Source organism: Blennius ocellaris, assembly GCF_963422515.1.
Source record: "Blennius ocellaris genome assembly, chromosome: 6".
In the NCBI taxonomy this organism is placed as follows: domain Eukaryota; kingdom Metazoa; phylum Chordata; class Actinopteri; order Blenniiformes; family Blenniidae; genus Blennius; species Blennius ocellaris.
The window spans coordinates 18,063,618-18,088,823 of NC_137655.1; the positions used below are offsets into that span (position 1 = coordinate 18,063,618).

General features: G+C 42.2%; 2 protein-coding genes across 3 annotated transcripts; one reads left to right on the forward strand and one right to left on the reverse strand.

Moving 5' to 3' along the window:
- Positions 1 to 1,554: 1,554 nt before the first annotated feature.
- On the forward strand, positions 1,555 to 13,174 carry glra2 (glycine receptor, alpha 2; the record flags this gene model as incomplete). Of its 2 annotated transcripts, none has more annotated exons than XM_080497562.1 (9): positions 1,555 to 1,640; positions 2,222 to 2,343; positions 4,983 to 5,050; positions 6,589 to 6,812; positions 8,477 to 8,559; positions 8,636 to 8,773; positions 8,854 to 9,068; positions 11,440 to 11,589; positions 12,893 to 13,174. In XM_080497562.1, 9 exons carry the CDS (start codon positions 1,555 to 1,557, stop codon positions 13,172 to 13,174), a joined length of 1,368 nt encoding a protein of 455 aa, XP_080353688.1. The 2 variants fall into 2 exon arrangements, with proteins under 2 accessions (XP_080353688.1, XP_080353687.1); XM_080497561.1 differs by lacking the exon at positions 4,983 to 5,050 and adding an exon at positions 5,128 to 5,195.
- A 6,171-nt stretch (positions 13,175 to 19,345) lies between these two features.
- fancb (FA complementation group B) lies at positions 19,346 to 25,093 on the reverse strand (the record flags this gene model as incomplete). Its single annotated transcript, XM_080498200.1, has 8 exons — positions 19,346 to 19,748; positions 20,423 to 20,663; positions 20,764 to 21,194; positions 22,104 to 22,276; positions 22,920 to 23,048; positions 23,461 to 23,550; positions 23,661 to 23,816; positions 24,191 to 25,093. The coding sequence occupies 8 exons, from the start codon at positions 25,091 to 25,093 to the stop codon at positions 19,346 to 19,348; spliced, it is 2,526 nt and encodes an 841-aa protein (XP_080354326.1).
- Positions 25,094 to 25,206: the final 113 nt, after the last annotated feature.

The window sequence follows — 25,206 nt, forward strand, 5'->3', positions numbered from 1 at the left end:
CCTATCGTGTCTGTATCAATACCCAGAGCCAGGATGTATTTATAATGAGCAATGATACTATATTAGACAGGAGGGATTCTAAACCTCAGTCCCTCCTCCCAAGGGCTTTGGCCACACTGTAGTATGTCTAGGTCTCAGCCTGTGTCTGTCAGTCAGCTCTTTTCGGTCTCGCTCTGGGAGGCCAACCTTTCAGCATCTCCAACGATGTGCCTCGGAAATCTGTTTCCAGGGCAACCGGGGTACCAAATACTCTCCCATGCAGCGGCTTCTCACTGGTGCGTCCTTTGTTTACACTTTTCATATCTGTGAAGATGTAGGTTGCTCGAAACAGAGCAAAAAATAGCACATTGCGTAGAAATACTGCCAGGGATGGTTTCAGACGAACCCAGTCAATCTTGCTACAGACTGTGAGTGTAATATTCGTGTAATTCTTTTTTGAAAGAGGAGCTACAAAGAAAAAAACCCTGCTTTTTTTGGGGGGGGGGTTCCTCCCATGGATGACTGCTGGAGACTTAATCCATATAGTTTCATTCATTGTTCAACCCATAGAGTTGTGTGGCTTTGCAAATGCATTACTTTGTGTATTTTTCAAAATGATTACTATATATTTAAAAATTTAAATAGGTCATTCATATGGCATCATATTGCTGTTGACAATTATATGTATTTCAAAATGAGCGGACTGTGTGAGAGGTGGTAAACGTTGTGTCCTCCGTGATTTCTGCCTGTTCTCAAGGTATAAATAATCATTCTAAAAGAAGCCCTTGCAAGTGAAGGCTTCACCTTTTTATTTGATTGCTTGGTTTGTATATACCTTTACACAATACATCCTCACTCTACTAACGTATTTCATTTGAACTTATACACCTTTGGAAAATGCCCAAATTCCTAAAGCCGGTTAATCCTGGTGCGCAGCAGTGCGCATTGGGAGTTTCCCCGACACGCTGATTCTAGGAGACAAACTGTCATTCAAAACTGACAAATATCGTCATGAAACACACACCGAGGACAGTTTTTTGAATCTCCTCGTAGTGATTACCTCCCTTGTTTACTGGACTTATTGAAAACCCACACACGTCCACCACTTTTAAGCCTTGCGCTTGCGCGTAACGGAGCCGGGAGCTGTCCAAGTGCTGAAACGAGACAAGGCGTTTCTCTCCCCATTCCTTGACGGCCCCCCACCTGAGAAAGACTCTACTTCATAAGTGACAACACAGGCCAACGGGCTGGTCTCTACACAGCGAGCTTTCACATTGATCAGTCGGCGCCAGAGCAGAGTGTCCAGCCGACGCGTCTTGGAGTTTCACCCTCTCGACGTCTGTTCGCCGAACTGATGTTTCTTCACACCTTCGCTGCGCGATATCGGCTTCTGGGAGTGAGAGTTTCATGAAACTAAACTATGATCCGTGGCTACGTTGAGGAATGTCTCCTGTATTTTTGTGTGACAAAAGAACACCCAAACGCCCACGACTTGGTCAGGAAGAAAGCGGCGCTCCTATTTGGATTATGTTTTTGACTAATGTAAACATATGGGAGAAATAGAAGAGTGAGCACATGGGGAAACCACCAGGAATGAATCGCTCATTTATCAAGGTTTTGGCAGCTTTATTCACGTACTTTACGGAGACAAACAACTTCAGGTGAGGCGGTATATTTCCCAAGCATTTCTAAAGTTTTCAAAATGGAAGTATATTTTTTGTGGAAAAAAATGTGCCACTGTTTTCTACACTAACTTAGTAGTTACCTGACATGTGATCGAATTATAACTTAGCAAAGTCCGTGGCCATTTCTTCATTTATGATTAACATATCAACTTTCTATGAGAACCGTTTCGCTGCCGAAATGTGTGGATACATTTTATCTTTACCCGACGACTTCACAGAGACATTTTTACGCACGCCATGGTATTTCTTTTACGCTGAGATATAGCGACAATATTCTTATGCTCCCAATAAAATAGGCAGCCGCATATTGGGACATTGTGTGAGCAGCCTCGCTTTATAAAGCTGGATGGTCGCTTTTCAAGAAGACGTCCACGACGTCCAAAATCACATCCGATACGTGTGTGCGCATTAACGCGTTTCCCCTGTGTGTGCCCATCATTCGCTGGCAGCTGCTCGGCGGCAGATAAGCTCTAACTCCTGCTTCTGAGCTCGGACTTCTGTCTGATCAAGTGCTGATTTTTTTTCTCTCTCTTCCCATCACCATGTGTGCGCTCCAGAGCTGTGGATGCCAAGGAGCATGATTCCAGATCCTCCTCCAACCTGTCTCCGTCAGATTTTCTGGACTCATTAATGGGTCGTACCTCCGGGTATGATGCACGAATTAGACCCAATTTCAAAGGTTTGTTTATCATTTCTTATCTCATTGAAATCCTTGCACATATCACTTCCAGCTCATAGATAGTGTACATAAGACACAAGACAGCAACACAAAGTTTGATATTTCAGTTATCAAGAGATCCACTCACTCACATCTGTTGCCAAGATACTGTGGAGCCAGCCTTTTGATAATAACAGTAAATCACCTTACTTAACAATAATAAGGCTGTCCTGCTGGAAATGAATCATGAAGTAACTCCTCCTCACCATCCACACTGCATGCTTGTTTTCACTTTGAGCAATCGTGTCTGATAGAGACCTCATCTCCGTTAAATAATGGTTTAAAAATAAGGGGTGGAAAGAAGGGGAGCTTGGAAATATCACAAACAGATTGGTTCTTGTGGCAGACAGGGATGCCACCGTGACAGGCCAAATGATGGATGGTGCCCCTGTGGCATGGCTGCAGGCTACTGCCTTCCTCTGTTGTTGTTGCTGTGATGCTGAGGACAGACACAGCATCTGTCACTGGAACGGAGCTGCGTGAGAAGAGGCTGGCCCGCTGGGGCTCAGGCCCACTCCAGGCTCCACTCAGGTGGGCTGGGATTTGATGGGGTTGGGGGCATCCAGTCGTCCAAGCAGCCAAGACAGCACAGCACAGGGACTGATCAGCAGGACTCACAAACACATGGCTGAGTTATTTCCTCCCCTTTTGGGTGAAAGAAAACATGTCAATAAGCTTGCTGAGATGGACTTTAAGATGAGAGACGGGTGGCCTGTTTAACACGCGCTGGCAATTTCAGAGGAAAACGTATGCTGTTTTTAGCCAATAAAAATGGGATTATCAAAGGCATGAAGGCTAATTTGAATGATGCTGGTTAAATGTGGCTTTTTTATTTTGACATGCACAATTAAAATAAAAATATAAAGGCTCCAGATATCAGAATCACACATACACACCCTCACAATGCACAGCAAGAAACCAAACACTTCTGCATGAATCTACTGTGACGTAAACTGATGATTTTTGGTTGTGAACCTGCCAGATGTACTTTGAAGTGAATTGAACTGTATTTCTGAAGGATGACCTAGATTTGCTTGCTGAGTTTGTTGTGGGGAGGTACTGCCCTTTCTTTTTTTTTTTTCCTTCTGCCTCTGCTGTTTAATGTGTAGCTCCCAGACGACAAACTGAGGCAAATATTAATACCTGGTGTCATGAAATATTGATGGGGAAACATAAGGGAAAGGCCCTGCGAAGGGGTTATTACTTAACATATCAGATAGCAACAAGAAAAACCTGTGCTGCTCCCCATCATACCTCACAGTGATTTCAGTTCAGACCACTCTGTTAAGTGTAAAATGGCATTTGAGCACACTGGGGACTTTCTCTTTACATTGTTTGAGATAAATTGTTTATTAATAATAATAATACAGAGTCCAATATCATAGAGCTACAGCCAGATATTTTTTACTCTCAAAAACATCTCAGAATGGATGTTTGAATGAATTATGTATGATATGTGCTTTATAGAAAACTGTTTCCAGACAGCTTTAAAATGCTGGGAAGAATATCCAATGGCTCAATTTGTTTGATTCTTAATGATTACCTCAAAAACCTGAAGACATTCAGTTTAATATCACGGTGAATTTGAGCAAGCATTCACATTTTGGAGGCTGGTACCTGTGATGTAATGACCACTTTGCAGAATAGCTGTCATTTAACCTTCCAGCGATTTCTGCTGTTCGAGTAAATAGATTCTCCTGCTCATCAGGGGTCGTCTCCCGATCAGAAGGTTGCAGGTTCGATTCCCAACTCTGCCTGGCTTCATGCCTAAGTGTCCTTGGGCAAAGACGCTGAACCCCAAACTGCCTGTGTATGCAGGGTGAGAGTGAGTGGTTGGTGGTGTGTCTGAGGGGCCGATGGCACAGATTGGCAGCCTCGCTTCCGTCAGTCTGCCCCAGGGCAGCTTTGGCTACCTACGTAGTTTACCACCATCCAGTATGGAGTGAATGAATAATGCAATGTAAAGTGTCTTTGAGTGTCAAGACAAGCACTATTTGAAACCAGTGTATTATTATTATTATTATTGCAGCTCCAGATATCTGCCTCTGTGTGTGTGTGTGTGTGTGTGTGTGTGTGTGTGTGTGTGTGTGTGTGTGTGTGTGTGTGTGTGTGTGTGTGTGTGTGTGTGTGTGTGTGTGAGAGTGAGTGTTATTTCTATGTGCTTTCATGTATGCCACTTAAATTAACGAAGGCAAAAATACACCATATCACCATCATCACAACACAAGACGTCGCTACACAATGAAGCCATCAAGATGTCGTCACTAGTTATTGTTTCCATTTATTTATTGATTTGATTTGATTTTAATCATACTATTACAGCATTTCCAGGAATCTACCAATCATGTTTTGGGTTTCTAAATTTGTGTCCTCTTATGTTCTATGTGATCTTGTTTTTTTCCCTTCACAAAAGCATGTAACATTGTCACCATTCCTTCCATGAAAAACGCTCCTTCTTGTATTAATGCATGTTTATATACAAAGAGAAACAGCAGACCCAGTGTTTCCTGATTAAACACTTCCCCAAACGGCTGCTGTCCTTGATGATACCTATGGCGTACGGCTTCCTCCTTTCATGTCATTGTCATTGCATTTCACAGGTCCCCCTGTAAACGTTACATGCAATATTTTTATCAACAGTTTCGGCTCTGTCACAGAGACAACCATGGTGAGTTCTTCTGGTATTTCGGTTGATTTCTGCCATGTACAATGTGTCAATGTGTTATCTATCCCCTCAACCTGCAGGTCCACCAGTTAATGTTACCTGCAACATATTTATCAACAGCTTTGGTTCTATAGCAGAAACTACAATGGTGAGTTGAGTGTTGTGCTTGGACATGTTTTAAAGCCCTGAGCTCTCCTCTGGAGTTAAAAGTGACTCATCCAGCTCCCCCCCCCCCCCCCCCCCCCAGATTTTTCCCTTCGCTTGCTTTTTTTGTGCCTTGTTTGCATTTACTTCCATAAGAATATTTTCTTTTCCATCATGGAGTTTATTGGCGGGCTATCCAGTTATCTATCCCTTGATGCCCTTCTCACATGTGTTAACTCAGGCTTAATAATAATACAAGTCCCACCTCTGAAGTTGCTTTAGCAGCAGTCAATAATCAATAGTGGGGAGCTCCAGCTTTCAAACAAGCTCATGTTTAATATGTGGAGGCATCCATCTGTGAAGAAGTAAAAATATCAAACCTGCAAGGCTGCATTGAAACTAATCAGGATCAAAGATTTCATAATGAGCAATAATAACTACTTAGATCCTGAATGGAAAATGTGATTTGTGCAGGAGATGGAATGTGTGAGAATGCCAGGGAATTACAGTCTTAGACAGGCATGCAAAGATTTGGAACCGCCAATATGCTGATGAAATGTCAAACAACATAAGGGCATCTCATCATCATGACATATCAATTACTCTGAGCAACTGAGCTTCGTGACACTCAGTGTCCCACTAACTGCACTGTCAGAGTTTCCCTCATCAGGCTCTACATCTTTTAAATGCTTCATTTAGCTCGGATAATGGCTCTTATGTAATTCTGATCAACAAGAAACATTATTATAAGGTCAGTGATTTGCAACAGAGGCTTGCAAGAATATGTAATCATCAGAAAGGTAGTGTGAACATGTGTTTGATTCTCAAGATTGAATTGTCACCTAGATGGTGATAATGATGCTCGATGATGTAAATTTTGCGTAGTGTGCAACTAGTATCATTTCATGGATCATCCATTTGTTTATTTCTCATGTAGTGTAAATGATAATACAGCCCTTATTTGCTAAATGTTTTGCATCGTTACAAATAAAGCCTCAGGTATAGTCTTGAAGTGAAAGTACTCATATGAGTAAATATTATATGATTTTTTATATTTATTGTGTTACTGTCACAATTTGGGGATGATTATTATTTCATATCTAAGTAACTACATAAATCCATCATGTAAAAGTAACATAGATTTGTTTGGTTTTGCTGTTGTACAGTAGTGATAAGCTATTCAGTACCATGATATAGATATGCTTGAGTGTAAATACATCAATGTTTTGTTTAGATTCATTCTTGTAGGGTTTCTGATACAAAATCCTTTATTACCTAAAAACAACAAGGATTTTAATAAGATTGATATTCGTATTTGTTGCTGCATCTCTATCTTGTGTTGCACCACACAAATCACTGCTTGATAAAATATGCATCACCGCTCATCGTCTCTGCAGGACTACAGAGTGAACATCTTCCTACGGCAAAAGTGGAACGACCCTCGGCTGGCATACAGCAAATACCCCGACTCCTCGCTCGACCTGGACCCCTCCATGCTGGACTCCATATGGAAACCCGATCTCTTCTTTGCCAACGAAAAGGGAGCCAACTTCCACGATGTCACCACGGACAACAAGCTGCTGCGGATCTTCAAGGACGGGACAGTCCTCTACAGCATCAGGTGAACGACTGAACATGTCAAAGATGGATGTTGCAAATGCAAATATGTCAATATAATTAGATACAGATGAATGCGAAACAAACAGAGAGAGATGTTCACTAAATAAGCTCAAATACATGATTCTGAATTTTATTTGGAAACCAAAGTACAGAACATGCAAACTCCAAACAGAAAGGTCCAAAAGTTCAAACTGACGATGGTTTCCCATTAAGTTGAAATTGAATCACTAATCCACCATGCAGCCCACACGAAAACAAATGAACTGCTTGTTATTCATTTAGTCCATCAACAGAAAATTCATTGGATATGTTTTGAAAGTCAATTAACCAACAAAGCTGAATATGTTAACTCAGACATGCAACGGCAGCCCACAGGCTGAATGCAACCCCATCCACGTACTGTATTTTATTTTTAGAAATGGTGATGAGAGGAATAAAGTCATTTAAACACAACACAGGAAATGTGAAATGTGAACTACTTTAATGTGAAAATATCAAATTCTTACTTATATATGTAATTTACAGGCTGTAAGTTCTTTACCTTGAAATTAGCAGCAATAATTCTTATGTAAAACTGTGCTCGAAATGCTGAGAAAATGTCCATCCCTGTGTAAAGTAAACTTCACTTGGTAATTCGTCATGACCGATGATCTTCAGAACATGTGATTGATTGTGAAAATAAATGCGAGATTAGTCCGTGTTGAATAATTATTGTGAGCTGCAGCTAAAGTTAACTTCATTTGATGTTGTGGTGGTGCGGCTGAGGTGGGAAGCTGCTGTGCTGAGTGAAAGACGATACTGCAGAGAACCAAAAGCTCTCATGCACAGTTTGCCTGAGGACATGCTCGCTTATTGCTTTTCTTACATTTCCTCTGAAACATCAAAGACTGTCAATCTAAAGCATACACATTTAAATTGATTTTTATCTCATTATGATCACTCCTTTGAAATGGTAAAATTTACTGAACGTCTGTACATCCCTGTGTGCAATGTAGATTTCTTAATAAGGAGACAGAGACTGCGAGAGGGCAGGATTATCTCAGGGGCATTGTTGAGAATCAAAAGCAAATGCAGAACCAAAAGCAGAGAGGGGAAGAAAAAAAACGAAAAGTGCCACGCGAGTCTGTGAATACTTTCAGCTCCATAAAAACAATGCAGGAGTCTTTGAAACACGAACATCTGCTTAACATACAGGTACAAGATGTGAAAATGTGACTTCAGTCACAAACAATATTCAATTTTCACAGCAATGATGGGATGTGAAGCGGATCAATTTTGAGTCCATTTAGAGCAGCTCAGAGCTGAGCGGTGCCCAGGTGTGGAGGGAGACTGGGTCAACGGGAGAGATGGAAGGTGGTTAGTGGTTTTCTCCATTCATGGGAGAGAAAAAAAAAAAAAAAAAGGAACGACATAGTGGGCAGACCAGGGACCAGAACGCATCACAGAGACAATAAGTTACAGTAATGAAAGTGTGATAGGAACCTGCTGAAGGGAATCTCACATGATATGTTCGAGGTTATCACACCGGAGCAGGGGGGGAAAAAAAAAATTCAACCGTAATTTTATTTTACAAGCTTCAACTTGTGTGTCACGCAAAAGTGTGATAGATACATTTCTCCTTGAATCTCATATGAGATTGAGCTCACTCCATTTGACTGATTTCAGGTTGACTCTCATCCTGTCATGTCCAATGGATCTGAAGAACTTTCCCATGGACGTCCAAACCTGCACAATGCAACTGGAAAGTTGTACGTATTGAGGGTGTCAGATCTCTTTCTTTCACTGGGGAGACTGCCTAAACCATTTGTACCACTCTGTTTACAGTCGGTTACACCATGAATGACTTGGTGTTCGAGTGGATGGAGAAAGGCGCGGTGCAGGTTTCCGACGGACTCACCTTGCCTCAGTTCATCATGAGGGAGGAGAAGGAGCTGGGATACTGCACCAAACACTACAACACTGGTCAGATGAGCACATCGACGCCGGTTATGTCTCATACTCCCATTCCCATAGTAATGTACTCATTTGTGGTTTCTTCACAGGTAAATTCACCTGCATCGAGGTTAAATTCCACCTGGAGCGCCAGATGGGCTACTACCTGATCCAGATGTACATCCCCTCTCTCCTCATTGTCATCCTCTCCTGGGTGTCGTTCTGGATCAACATGGACGCTGCTCCTGCTAGAGTGGCGCTGGGTATCACCACTGTGCTTACCATGACCACCCAGAGCTCAGGATCCAGAGCTTCACTTCCAAAGGTAAAAACCCAGCTGTTTCCTTTCGCCCCATAATGTCATGTCCCATAAAGCACACAGCCTAAGCCCATTGTTGTTGGAATGAACATATTGTCAGGATTAGTCACAGAGAACCTTTACTGCACAGCTGGATGCATCTGGACCAAAGATGTCACTTGCTCCCTCAGAAGTTTGGTTTTGAAGTCTCAGAAGTCTTTGTCAGACTATTAAAGTATCAGAGCTTTGATGATGAGTGGCCATTCAAATCGAAATGTGCTTTGTAGTGAAAATCTAAAAACAAAGCAGATTCCTAAATTGGTCTGAATAGAATCCTGTTCTGACTAGGACTCAGGGATTTATGCTGAATTTGTGGCTGTAGAATTATGGAAAAATGTGCCGTGAATGAGAGTGTCTGCCACCTTCTTACAAGAAAACACCAGCGTTCAAGATCTAAATATCACAGAGTGTTTTTGATGGCACTGAGAAGATGATTGTTACACGTGTGACATGCTGGTGAATTTTGTCTGTGACTGGATGGTTGAACTGTGGACGTCTTGGGCATTACCACGATGATTACTTTATGGGTACAAACCAGTTTTTCTCTGCCTCCGGTCTTTGTTTGGTTGAGTTATATGGCTATAATGAACAGGAATGCCCAACTGAGGGTCTATTCCTGAAGATCAGGATAACCCTAAACAGATGTATTATTATATTGGTATCGTTATCCTTGAAATGCAACTGCTGTTTGTAATTCAAACACTCTGGGTTCACACTGTTTTAGTGAGGGCAGTGGTCATAATAACACTGACATCTGCAGCCGCGCTCATACTATTACTGTGAGTGAAGCCGAATTAGCATCAAAGGCTGTGAAAGTGAATTTGAGAAAACATAAAGGCTGAAAGCTGCAGATTTGTAATCATACTTTTCTTTGCAACTGTCAACTTGTTGAGATTTTATTAAAAGATATTTGATCAAATGTTGATTTTTTTTTTAATGAGATACTTATACCTGTTTGCTCTATAACATTTAGAATGAGTATCTGTTCTGACATATATGTGAATGCTACTTATCACTTAACATAACACTTTAACTGGATTAGATAAACTTCCCTGAAAAGCTGAAAAAAACGAGCGTACCATGTATGCAATTTTTTGTTGACTTGTGCACAATAGACATATTTGCATTTTATCAACCTGTACATTTCTCTTAATCCCATGAGACAAAATAGACTTTAAAATGGTGCGTGTAAATTAGGTATTTGCATAATTTCTTTGTAAGAATTTGTTCGCATGCATCCTTGCTCTACTTAAAGGTCTCTAATATATGCAGCTATAAGGATTCCAAGTCCCAAATGAGCAACCATTTAGGGCTGTCTAATAATGCAAAACTCAAGCAGCAGCATTATAAAGACAAACTTAGTACTCAAAAATAACCAAGAAAGAAAAACTTCCCCCAAACGAATGAAGACAAAGCTGAGAAATCTGCACGGTGTACTGCTTGAAGTTCATCTACTGTGTTATAGTTACTATAATACATCAGAGGATTAAAACAAAAACAGCCTGAAGCAAACAATAAATGTATAACTGCACAGACCCTTTGACGAGGTCTCTATGGCTTATAATACTTAGCATCTCTATCGGAACAGGGAAGCTACAATCATCTAAAGTATGAGTAATCTGCGGGACTGGTGGTCTGTCAGAGTGTATTTACAATCAGGGAAAATTGGCATGCATGCATTGTGAAGGACGCCGCGAGAGCCTTGATGATCAATCAATGATCACCAGCGTTCACATGCAGCGAAAGCCTCGGCCACGTCAGAGACTCACACATGAAAGACACGTATGCTGATAAATATTTAAAGAGAAGGCTTTCAGAGCCTCTGTTCACGTAAACAACGGCTCAGTGTGCCTTATAAACCCTCAATAAGCGGCCTTGTTTTCTCCAGATGGTAATCAGCTGTCATGACGAGATGAGGTGATGCTGATGAGCAGTAAAAATAAATAAACAAAGAGGCGGCTCATGGCTGTTGCTAAAAGTACAAACTAATACAAGAAGTGTCCTACTGTTGGTAATTAAGGCACCGATCATTTCCTGCTGTCTATTTCAATATAGCCACTATAAGAGATCACATTGCTGTCAGTTCTGACACTCTGCTATCAAACAGTTAGACTCACAAGTCACTGTTATTTGACATAATGATAACAAAGAAAGGAGGAAAACAAAACGAAACGAATAGCTCCGGGTCAACAGGTTGATTATCCAGGTGGAATTCACTGAGTAATAATAGGAGAAGCAATATTTAAAGTCAAGGAACAAATTCATGCTGTTTTTCAATTGTTGGCTGACAATGTGACCTTGAAGGAATTGACAAAAGAAAATGTGTTTTCTCCCCCAGGTCTCTTACGTGAAAGCCATTGATATCTGGATGGCTGTGTGTCTGCTCTTTGTGTTTGCTGCACTGCTAGAATATGCCGGGGTTAATTTTGTCTCCAGGCAACAGAAAGAGTTCCTCCGCCTGAGGCGAAGACAAAGGAGGAATCACAAGGTAAGCTCTCAAAGTCTTTGCATGAAGGCTGCTTGGGTGTCAAACTTTGCTGCTTCAACAGGGCGAGTCGGTTAGTGACACCACTTCAGTTCAGAATATGAAAACTCTCAAAATAATTGGAAAAATTTTCTGCCCAATATTCCACCCATTCAGGATTTGGATCAGACACTGTTGAGAATTGTAGACGTGTGTGTCAGATTTGCGATTTCCCAAAGAAAAAAAGTGTCAGTGTCTGTTAGCTGCAGGGTGTTATTTGTGACAAAAACAAAAGCTGTTTCCAACAGGGAGTGAGGCTCGTTACTCTTTCTTTACTACTCATTTTCAACAAAGAAATAAATATGGAAGCTGAAATGTGCAAAAATAAATAAATGTAATTGGTACATAATAGAATAAACAATACAACCATATATGAACTGGGCTGCATGTACATACTTGAAGTGGCACATATCAGCTCATACTAACTGCTATCAGCCATAAACAACATCTTTTTATCTTTAATCTTTAGTACACTGAACCACACAAATACACAAAACCAGCTTTTGACAGAAAATTAATATTAGGCCCAAGGATATGATTTTTAAGGACATAAAATGTTTAATGTTTTCTCCAGTAAGCTGGTGAAGAAGCATTGATCACTTTAATGGGGCAGATGGATTATATGATAAACTGATCAACCAGTCTTCATCAAAGAAATAGTGACGTTAGACACCCTTGAATACTTTGTGCTCAGAACTGACGCGTTCGAAGCAGGAAGAATGAGTAAGCGCAGGGATTTGAGAGAGTTTGACTGGAGCCAAATTGTACTGGCTGAACCAGTGTGTCAGAGCTTCTCCAAGCTCTTGTGGGGTGTCTCTGGTCTGCAGTGATCAGCATAAAAGCAAATAAATAAATACATCTTTCAAGGAAAGGAAAAGGCAGGGAACCAGCAACCGGGTCATGGACAGCCAATGTTTTTCAGGATGAGCTTATATGCAATAGATGTCTAAGTAAAACAACACATTTTATGACATCCATCAGCTATAACTTGTTGCGGTGGTTGTGGACAGACACTGAGGTGTGTGATCATTATTGTTGCCTGAAGCAGTCGTGGTGTTTCATCATAGCGCATTAGGTTATCATGGCAATTTGTTTGGATTGATTGAATAGTGTGTGTAATACATTGTGATTGATGTTCATTTAAGCTCGCCGCGCCACAGACACACGAGCCTGTGGCCATTAGCAGTTTGTGCTTTATTCTGAAAGGATCAGGTCAATCCATATGTGCTTGTGTTTTATTTATTAAATTTTTGGTTGTTTTTTTTAGGACGATGATATGCATGAAGGCCGCTTTAATTTTGCTGGCTACAATATGAGTCAGTGTCTGCCATCAAAGGATGGCTCAGCTGTAAAGAATGCTGCTCCGGCTCCAAACCCTCAGCCCACAGTTCCCAAGGACACGGACACAATGAAGAAAAAGTTTGTGGACAGAGCAAAGAGGATAGACACAATCTCCAGAGCTGCCTTTCCCCTGGCTTTCCTCATCTTCAACGTCTTCTACTGGGTCACCTACAAGATCATCCGGCACGAGGACATCCACAAAAAGTAAAGACTTCTACCTTCGACATATGACACTATATTTTTCCATTTCTCGGACTGAGAAATGCTCGGAAAGCACACAGCAACGTGATGGGGAAACTGTGCATTGAGAGGCACCGCGGCGGTGAGCGTGGGTGTTTTTTCAGGGATATTGTACAGTGTCGATACAGTGATGCTCGTGTTCTGTTGATGTGAACAGTTCTGGGGACACGGATGCTTTGTTTGTTTTTGTACTGCTGCACAGGATTCTCTGATGGATCTAGAGCAGGGGTTTTCAAAGAGTGGGAGGATGAATCCCTCCATATTGTCCCCCCCCCCCATAACCCTGCCAGCGCAGGCTGAGTGGCGGCCACGCGGAAGGTTTTGGTTAAACGCTGGGCTTCTGGTCGGAGGTCCATGGGCAACATAGCTTTTCCCCCCCTAACTCAATCTGGCAAGTCCTTAAATATAGTCTGCAACTGTCTTGCCTGTTACAATTAATTTATCTGTATTTCACTGATAATAAATTCAATTTGTTCCTAAAATAATAAAGACATTACACTTTTTTTTTCTATTAATGATGAAACCTTTTATTCCACTGTTGCCCGCTCCCTCCACCCCACCCAGGGAAGGCCCGCCCTACACTTTGAAACCCTCTAATCTAGAGTGAACCACTGTCAACTCAAGACCTAATAACATGCTGGAGAAGATGGACCAAAATCTTTGTGAACCATTTTTTTTTTCCTACCTTGGCGTTTGTAACAATGTAACATTCCACTGATTCGTATCTGTAGAGTAACTTAGTGACACCTACTTTTGTGATTGCAAAACTTCCTATTGAGGATTCTCGGGACTGTTTTATAGTGCACTGTGGTCATGGCGCCTCCCCCCGTCTTTATACCAAGTCCAGAGGAAACCTCCAAACTACCCAACCCAAGCGTCTCTCAAACATGGAGCAGCGGCGCACACGTCTCAGGCACCAGTGAGAACGGAGTAGATGAGAATCGGAAATTGGATCCTGCATTTTGATGAAATCCCTGAGGCCTTAGATATCAAAGATTTAGAGAGGTGAAGTGTCGCGCTTGTCCATTCTTTCTTTTCCAAGCATCTCCTCTTGTGATCCGTCACAGCCAAATGCATCCTCTGATCTTTTCGAGCTGTGGCCACACGTCCAAAGTTTCTTCCCTATGATAAATTATAAATTGTATTCATGGACTTTTTATGTCACCTAAAAATATGGTCAAGCTTTGTTTTTTATTTATAGCTATTCTAAATTTAGCTGTCATGCTGAGGTAATTCACGGAATAAACTAGTTCATGCAAGTATGATGGCTAAATCTGAGCAGGTGTATGTGTAAGCCCACAAACTGTGAACATGCACTACATTATTCAGTGCCATCAAAAGGCCCAGATCCACACCAAACCAATTCATATTCACGGTTAAATACTCCAGGTATCTTAGGAATGATCTTACACTTGGAGGCTGTTTTTGTAGATTTAGTCTGATGAAATATTTATTGTACAGGGGATTCTCTTATGTTTATAAAGTACTATCTTTCTGTAAACGTTTTCAACCTCTGCTGTGGACTGTTTCCCGTCACTCGCTGTGTTTGTGGCTGGATGGTGACATTTGCTTGTAGTTAGACTCAACAGTGAGGGACAGTTCTTCATAACATCCATGGCACTGAGCACTGGATGGCTCTTGCACTCCCAATATACTGTGGTGAAGAACTCTTTTCTTGAATGCTATTTATGGGGAAAAACAATGTTATTTACTGGCCTGTACATCAATAAAATTGACTGTGCGCATATTTACTCTATTTCTAACTGTCATCTCTTATGAAGTAGTGACCAATGTCTGTATTGTTTGACAATGTAAACATCTGCTTTGCTATCTTCTCATGTAAGAAATTAAAAAAAAAAAAGGAAAAAAGATAGATGACATTTTTCAAGAAAATGATGAAAGAAGGTACAAAGGCATTAAAATGCTTTTTGCAAGCGGCTGCAGATCAGATCGACAAACGCAGTCTCTTCTCCTCCCGGAGCCGATAAGTCGGGGTGGTGACATGTGCCACAGATCACTTGGTGGCCTGGGGTGACACAGATATGATGTGACAGTGGGTTTCCATTAATTCATGATAATGGAATTCACACTGTAGTACATTGATTCCATCAGTTGGCGCTCGCTTACCAGCTGAGTTAAAAAAAAATTTAAAAAAAAGATTTAAAAAACTGGCATTGATTCAAAGTCACAGGAGGACAATTGTATAAGATAAATAAACAGAGCAATAAACAGGCGCCCACCTGTTGCTGCTGCACCTGAGCTCAATCAAATACTCAGAGTAACGTAAATATATCCGCCATAGAAAGACGGTGACCACGACAGCTTTCAATACACATGATGATATCCTATTACTGCATTATCTGACAATAATGCCTGTTATTGCCATAGTGTGAATATTGCAAGGATCCGTCAGCTGTTGTTTATTCAGATATGAATATATGGACTCTGGCAGGTTTACCGAGGAGGTTACATTAATTACCCCACTGCTTTTTTTTTTTTTTAATGTGCACAACAAAAAGGATTATAAACTAATCAGTCATACTAATCCTCGCATGGAAAACACCATCCATTTCACTAGCAGTGGCCAACAGTAATATCACAGTTTAAAATATGCAAGAATGCAATAGCCTCCATGCAATCAACGGCGACGTAATGATTTACTAAAGAAAAATTATTTGCAGCTTATAATTCACTTTCGGAGGAAAACAACTTTCCATCATGCATGAGGTTTATTGAGGCTGGATTGCGAGGTCTGAGAGAGGCGAGAAATGAGGGTTGCCATAGCAACTGCACAGCGAGTTGATAGGGCCAGTATGAGAGAAAAGCAGGAAACTAATGAAGTTAAGAACACTTGGTTTTGCCTATGCTGTCCTTTATGTGCGAGCATAAATGCTGCATCAAATTAAAACTAAAATGCCGACGGTTTTATGGTAATAAAGAGGCCAGCAGCATATTCTGCTTGTTAGTGTGTAAGGGTTTTGTTATACCATGACAAATGTCAGACTACAGCAAAGGCAAAGTGTGTGAAAAAAGACATTTGTAAAGTAAAACTATATTATTAACATCTAGAAGCATCAGAGACTATTTTGGAATTAATCTAAATTTTAATTTAAAAAAAGAAAAGACTTATCAAGCTAGGATTTATTTAATTTTTTGTCTTTTTACATTGTAGACCCTGCATGTTGTTCATTCTATGTGTACATCTTGATGCGTACACCATAGGACCTAAAAAAAAGACTCATAATCTTGTATTCACAACTGTCGGATACCCCTGATTGCATTTGCACTTACTGAGCACTGCTGTTAAAGTAGAGTGTCCAGCCAGCCACCTATTCATTTATCACATCTTCTATTGCATAACCAAGATTCGCAGGGTGCTGATCCCAGCTGACTGTGGATGAAGGCAGGAGACACTCTGGACAGGTCGGCAGATCCACACGGAGCCCCGACAGAGAGACAGAAAACAACACACACACTCAGAGTCGCACTGAGGGGCAATTATGTGTCACCAATTAACCTCGAATGTATGTGGGAGGAAACTGCACCAGAACAAATCTATACATGCAGTAATAGAACAAGTAAACTATACAGAGAAGTGTGTTTTTTTTGGGTGTTTGGGTAATTAAAACTAAAGGTTGCAAATACATGAGGATTGTTAGTCTTTGAGCCGGAGTGTTGTCTCACATGGGAGCATGGGAGCAGTCTGTATACAGACTCATGGGCGCTGCTGGACGTGGGCTGTGCTCCACACTTTATGTTGCAGATAAAATCAATGTCCACCCACTGGGTTTGGTTGACCCAGTAAGATTCAGAGACTTACAAAGAGGAATTCCTGGTGAAATCTGGATCGATACCCGCCGACTGCAGCGGTACCCCATGCATTCTTCACAACATACATATCTTAGGAGCATGATTCATCTCTCAGCAGATCTCACCGGGATACTATCAACTGCACGTGAATGTGTTTGGAATATGAAAAGAAAATCCATTCCAGCAAAAAAACAACCAACAGGGGGATTTGTGACGAGCTCACGAAGACATATAATGCAGACTCTCAATGTGTGGCTTAAAATGTTTGAATGATTAAAAGAAGCTGCACAGTGATGTAGCTATAAGCACATCCGCCTCATGGCTAGTTAGCAAAAGGCGACTGTACAATTTGTGTGGAGGCGTCCTGTGATGGACTGGGCACTTTCACATACTTTGCCGACAGTCAGCCCCGTGGCATGAAAAGCAGGTTGCACCTGAGATGCGTTAAGTATTCCTATTGCAAGGCAGGCTGATAACAAATGGAAATAATATTTCAGGTAAAGCTGAATTAGTGTAGCTGTTGACATTACAACTTGTATTTTTAACTAACAAAAAAAAAAAAAGGTACCTGACGATTATCTCAAAAGTCATTTAATTTTTAACAGCTTATGATTTTCTGTCGGTAGTGCAGCGGTTTGGTCTTTACCTTGAGGGCCGGATGGGGCTTGTGTTTGAATCCCGGTTGCAGCGGGAAAGATATCGAGCACACAAACCATCTAACTCTATGGTGGCAGTTCCATTGACTTGCTGTGGTGACCCCAGTAATAAAAGGGAGTAGGTCAATAAATGCTTCTAAAGATTTTTGTGAAAGAATAGTAGGAGATGGCTTCATTATTAATTTACCACCAAGTCACAACAGTAATTAAATATGGTGTATTTTTAGTTTTTGTACGTCTGAGATGTTTCCAAAGAACAGAAACATTATGAGACATTATTCATTCCCCTCTCAAGGTGGAACCCTGCGGTGTTCTTTCACCACTCAGAATGAATACAACTTAACAGGCAATAATGGGACGACAAAACCATATATTTTATTTGGATCGCAGCTGGAACTCTGAGGGAACACAAATACAATAGAATTCTGCTTTCCACGTATGATCCATTTCCCCCTGGCCATTTGCTGGTGTTATTTACTGTAGAGGATTCCGAATTCTTCTTCATGGCTCGAAGTGACAGAGGTGTTTGTGTCACAGCCAAAAGGGCTGCGGGTGTTTTCGCTATGTGAGGGATTAAAGGAGCAAAAGAAAGTGCTCATGTGTGTGATCAGCTTGCATAGTCGCTGAAGCCGAGTTAGCTTCATACCGGAGCTCTTATTTATACTGTGACACGACAAAAATAGATTCCCTCTGTAGAATTGCATGAGTAACACGGGAAAACGTGTGAGAAATTATTTTCTGGTCTCGAAATAAGCGCTGTGGCAGTGAGTTCAGAAAAAAAAAATGGAGCATGTACTGAAGGAGATGTATTTAAAATAAATAAATAAATAAATAAAAGGGAGAATTTATTCCTCTTTAACTGAGAAGTGCGACCAGATGGAGCAACTCCCACCCCCCCCCCCCCCCCCCCCCCCCCAAAAAAAAAACGTAGTTCCCACAGAGGGAAAAACACTTCAGTTGTCGTCCCTTTTTAGCCATCATGACTGGTCAAGCTGACACAGACCTTATGAGTCCGGCCGGGCTGCGGCCATTTCAAGTATGATCTGATGCTTATTTGGATGAATTGCATCATAACAACAGCACTGACAGGCTCTGTGGCGCGACTGTAGCGTCTAGGTTCTTCTCTTTACACCATTTTACCGCAAAGTAACTGAACCACGGGAGAAAAGTGGCACTAAAAGCTTTCAGTTAACTCCATCCACACACTGTAGATACGAGGCTTTGCACTACACTCATCCTCGGTCTTTATACGCAGCACAAACTCTCTCTCACTCCGGGATGAAAGTGATCTCGGTCGCACTGAATGTCATGCAGCAGTGGCGACAGCAGACATAAAAGGGTTGTTTTTGAAACACACGGGGTCGAAAGAGACACGAACAGAAGAATAGGCTGAGCTGGAGCAGCATGACAACAGCATCAGATTAAGGCTGTGAAACGCAGGAGGTGATCCAATGGAAATAGGTTGAGGCTCCACACAGCAATAGGCACCGGTAAGACAGAAACTCCTGCAAGGCTGTCTGGGTGAGCCGACGAGCAGTTTCACTCGAAACGTGAGCAAAGCAGCAGCACGGGTAGATTCTCATAACTAAGGACAAGTGGGAATATTTTCTATTTGTTTTACGTCATTCATCCTCAGGCCAGACACAGTAGTAATAGTTCATGTCTGCAGAATATTAACCGAGCGGAGTCCTCTGGAGGTCTAAAAGAGCTGCCAAATCCACATCCAGTTGGGCTTTGGACATACTTTGAATCAGACTACGATACCTCCCGACATCCACCAGAGGGCTCAGCCTGCTCTTAGTCCTCTCCGTGTGCTGCTGCCACACCTCCCTGCACCTTTGGAGCCCCTCGGCGGTGCCGGTCTCGGGGGTTTCCTCAAGCCTCTGTGCCTCCGCTCCGTCTTCTGCGCAGAGTGTCGACGCCACGCCCTCCTTGAGGGACACCAACTCTTTTTCCAGGGCTAAGGCAAACACCCGAGCGGCGCCCTGGCCTCCGACGTCGTTCACAGGCTGGATGGTGCACGACGCCGGGAGGTGTGCCAACAGCGAGTCCAAGAACTGGAGCATCTGTAACTTGCTGCAAAGCAACAATAGAGCCGGAGCCAGTTAATACATCAAATATGGTGCAATAAATTCAACAATGATTGAAACGCTTTGAAGTCTCTCTTTTTTTTTTTTTATATATACATTTTTAGACCATTTGTCAGTCAATTCACAGCCGCCTACCTGCTCAGAGTTTATTTGCAGGATTTGTAATTTTAAGTGCTCTGCTTGCCAGAGAATCCTAATCTCTTTGCTATTCAGAGGAATATCTGGCTGACATACATCTTAAGACAACTTCAAAGCCTTGTCAACTTTAAATCTATTAATTCAAATTGAGTGGGGCCAACCTCGACTTGAACCACCTTTCTTTTTTTTCTTTTCAAATAAAACGGAATAACTCCCTGGTGGTCATGTCTTAACTCATTCACTGAGCACAAGTAGTTCAACTAAAAGTCTTTATTCAGGATTTCTTCCTAACTTTACGTAGCTGTCAAAACAGCCACGTTTCAGCTCAAGCAATAAAATTATGAAAATCACAGGTCGCAAAGTCTAAATGTATTGATTTATTAAACTGTGGAGTTTTTTAGAGTAATGCAAAGAGCATTTTTGAGGTTTTTTTGTCTTTTCAGTATTTCGTTTTACAACTGTACTGCTCAAAATTACAAGTTACAACTATGTTACTAATATCAGTCAATAAGTGTCAATTACCTGGAATGGATGGACAATTCTCCCTGGAACGGGGTGATCTGATGCCAGTGGAAGACCATGACAGCAGATGGTCCAGAAGAATTAGACAGTAGATACTGAGGGCTCACTTCAATCTTCTTACAACCTGCTCTTTTCAGGATCCAGCCATTTATATCACCTAAGCTGTTTTCAGGGGAGTTTATGTGGAAGACCCAGCGATCGAGCACTGCCAACAGACTCAACAGGTCTTCTCTGACCTCGTCTGGGGGGGGGGTAAAAAACAAAAAAATAAACAAGATGATAATAATGAACACACGTGTGTCGGGATCACGATCTCCAGGAACAGACACTTGTGTTTTTACCTGTTTGGAGCTCGGGGGTTTTCAGCAGCTGGGTTTGAAAATCATTATGAATGTCTAAGTCAAGTTGACCACAAAACACGACAGCTGGCGTTGAGTTGCTCGCAAGGGCCGAGGCGTCTTTTCTCAGTGTGTAATGGAGCATGACGCTGCACTTGACACGGGCAGAGTTCAACAGAGGTGTCAGCTTGGTCGCCGCGGTTACAGCCAGTCGACATGTGTGGAGATCATTGGGTCTGCTGGCAGCGTGATGCCTGCTTCTCTTGGCTGCGGGCTCTGGGAACGTGGACACCGAGGAAGAGGAGGAGGAAGAGGAGGAGGAGGGGAGGCAGGGCACGGGGAGGTGGAACACTTGGCTCTGGGTCTGGATGACCGCGGGTGCAGAGTTCTCGTCCTTCTCTGTCAGGATGGATAAGCTCACGCTGGTCACTAGTCTGCAACAACAGCAAAAAAAAAAAAAAAAGACACGTGACACACATTCATGGATGAAGGTGATGAAGCTACAGGTCGGACACGAAACAATTACATGTGGCTGCGTGTGAGGTGATTAACAGCAATATTTCCAGGTGGTGAGATTACATCAGCTGTACAAGCACACTGCTTGAAAGAGCAGCGCCGGGGCTCTTGAGGATTTTACTGCCAGGTGTGGTTTTCTTGCACATGCTTTCAGATGGGGGGGGGGAAAAAAAAAAAAAGAACTGGTGAATGGAGGAATCTGATAGCATCTTGTTCCCTCAGAATGAGCATAGAGAGTTATTAAAAACTTGTTGCCATGGTGACCTCCTAGTCATACAGCATCTGCCTTGAAGTCGGGGGCAATCAAAGAGGATAAAAAGGGAGCGAGCGCCGCTTGTTCAAGGACATCAGGTGTGAAGTTTCTTTCCTTCAATGCCTAATTAAAGACCCCATTAAATGATGTCTGAGTGCTATTGTATTTCTGCATGCGTACATATTCATGCCTCAAAGTATTCTCCAGACATAACATGAAAAATGGGGACATGCCTTTGACTTCTGACAATTCACTCGTCGTGAAATTTGCTTTATTTTTGACAAACCATTCAGCTCTGATCAGAAGTGAACGACATGGACACGGAACTGGACAGCAGCACGACTGCTCAGATTATTCAAATATCATATTAAAATCTCCTGTGTATTTATTATGCGCACACAAATCCTCTCAACCTGACGAACTTATTAAGCTTCGCTTCAGGTGGAAGGAATTCGCTAAGTGTTTTTCATAACGGCGTGATCAGCGTGCTGTCGCCTCGGGCCATATTGCGAACATAATCTCCGCACAGAAAAGTAAACACGGTCGAGCTGAATCAAATTTAAATTCTGCTTACTGGGAGCTGTCAGCATTTAGCATCGCCCCAACAACCAGTTGGTCCACATTGAGGCGATGCCACAGCTTATCAACGTGAGGTCTTGAAGACACTGCTGGTGCGTCTTGCATCTTGTCATCGGAGGCCTCGGTCTTTGACTCGTCATCACTTTCCCACAGAGCAAAGAGGCCTTCCTAGAGAGAAAGTGCAAAGACTATAATCAGCAGTGACAAGTGTGTGACAGAACTGACAGCAATAGCAGTTTATGTCAGACGTTTCAATTTGTGCAACAGCCATTTAGGCACAGAAGGGTTTTGCGGCGCTGTTTCAAAACAATGAGCCGTGACGAGAGGTCGTCTGGTCCCTGCTGCTTCAATATACCTGCATGTAATCGATGTATCACGATCAAGCTCTGCAGAAACTGTAAACAGGCTAATAATTACAATCAAGTGCCCAGGATCAGAAAACCCCGATGGTGTAATAGCAGTATTAAAAATGCAGTGGGATTTTTTTTTGTTTTTCATGAAATTTATTAAAATGTAAAAATGCTGTCGAAATTTGTGCCCCTTTATTTGCACTGACGAGTTACACCGCCTACAAACTAAAAACTGAAACCATAATTATCATCCAAATAAACAAACCCTCTGGCGGTATGATAATAATTTGCTTTGTTGTCTAATATAACAACAGCTGGCCAAAAGACAAAACCTGAACAATCGCTGTTTCCAATTTCAATGTCCTAATTTCTTTTCTGTAACATTTTTGATTCAATCCCAACTATTTGTTCGTTGTTTTATTTTAAAAAAAAAGTTTGTTGGCCTCACACACAAACGTTACCTGCTCATGCTGGGTCACAACAGTGTCTCTGCCTGAGACCATGTCGGTGAGCGTTTGGACCGCCTGCTGCAGAACTCGCTCCTTCACCCGCACTTCTTCCTGAAGATCTTGAAGAACGGTCACCCCACTCTAAATCACACAGTATTTAAGTGACAATAACACCTGGACACGCAGTTAAAAGAATAACGTTCATTTTTATGCATTTGTATCTGATACAAATATGTAAAGTATTTAATTAGCACCACATAACTGGACAATATAGACCAAACATGATGATGGAGTTTACATGGTCAACCTCTGCATGTTCAAAAACATGCATTTGAGATTAATCGGTAAATCCCACTTTGCTGTGTAAAAGTCACCGTTGGGAATGGTTCCAGCAACTTGTTGAGTGTTTTGTATGTGCAACTCTTAGCCTCCTTTCAATGCACACAGAAAGTAAGCAACTTGGACCTATTGCTGTAACGCAAATGTGCTGCCCACTGAGTTGTAAATACAATGAATTATTCACTCACTCATCTAATGTCCCATAAGAGCTCACCTGTAGTCGTGACTGTAAAGCCTGAAGAGTGAGGAGGTAGTTCTCTGGTATAGGAGCGGGTGTTTTATGAGCTTCAGCATCCCGGCCACGCTGGAAACATGGATCATCAATAAGACATGCTGCTCCCTTTATAGACAGAAGCTAATGCAACAATGAAGAACATACTGGAGCTCGTGTCAAGTAAAAAAAATAGGCCTTACAGAATATGCAATACCGCAAAGGTCAGTGATGAGAAATCTTTCCATTGGCTGTCCAACTTCACTTTGATCTGTAAAAAAGAGCAACATCTGATCTGTTCCACATCCCAGGAAGTCATCCACGTGGAAGGAGCTCACTCCGGACCAGCAGGAGGCAATCTGGGAAAGTGTTCAGAAAAGATTAAGCTCGTTTAAACCTACAGATGGAGCTAAAGAAAGAGAATATGACCAGAAAGTAATTTGCTTTGCCAGTTATTATATATAAAGCTAGAAAGTCTTAAAAAACGTATAAAAGAAAATCTTAAATAGAATCTTAAAAAAAAAACTTTAATATGGTTATAGGCTTCACTTAATAAAATACGAATCAGAATTTGTAAAAATGTATCACAATTCAAGAAATTGTAACGTTGCATTTCATGATTTCACAGATCTAAAGAATAAAACCAAGTGTTAAATTATACATTTTTGGGCCAATACGATGAAAGTACAAAAAAACATTTTGATATGATCATGATTCTCCAGGTTTTTCGTACCTGAAACGTTTCCTTCCATACAGTGCACACATGGCCCTGGCGGAAGGATACGGCATACAGGCAGCCGTGTCTTCCCGTGTGAACGACCTGGATATTTTCAGGCTGCTCAAAAGGCAGTTCGCACGTGCCTCTCACTGCCCCGTTTTCAAAATAGACAAGCTGCTTATTAGAAGTTGCTGCCACCGCTTCACACTTCAGAACACTGTCCACACTGTCTGCGGAGAGCACGAGGATGCACTGGGTGATGCTCAGGTAGGGACGAGGTACAACAGCAGTGCCATCGAAGACTTGTCCATCCTCAATCATATAGCCAAGGTCTTGGCTCGAGGTCTGCAGTTCTTTGCACTGATCCGAGGACTCTTGCAGCCCAAGAATAAATATCTGCGCTTTGTGGAGCGGCAGTTCTGCAATGAGCGCGTGGGACAGCTGAAGGGGGACCTGTCTCACTCCCCCCGTCTGCAGAGACGCGTAAAACACACTGTCCTTGTGGCTCCACAGCACTGTGGGTCCCTGCAGGATGGACACGTGCCCTTTTATTTGATAAGGCAGTTTAAAGTCAATGCGTGGCTCTAATTGGTTTGAGCTGTTCAGGGTGAAGAGACTGTACTGGAAGCTGCCCCGTTTCGGGCATCTCTTGTCGACGAGGACACAGGGCGCAGTGAGTCCGCTCCGGCAGTCAGCTGCGCGGTCACACTGCACAACACGAGCCAGTGTTTTCCTGCTGATGACAGCTGCTCCTTCGCATGCCTTCACCAGCGCGTGGAGTTCCCGGTCGTACGAAAAGCTGCGGAATATCAATTCGCTCGTCTCGCCGTCATCTGTCACCGCAGTCCCTTCGCAGTGGAATGAGATTATCTTCCCACTGAGGGAGAGCCAGTGGGGATTTCTATACAGATCTTCCATTATGTAACAGAAAAGCTTCGCGTTCCTACCAGAACCGATTCCTTCTGAGCGGCGGCTTGAGTTATTGTCACTTTCATGACATAAGTGACGCCAATGTCGATAAGTAACGAAGT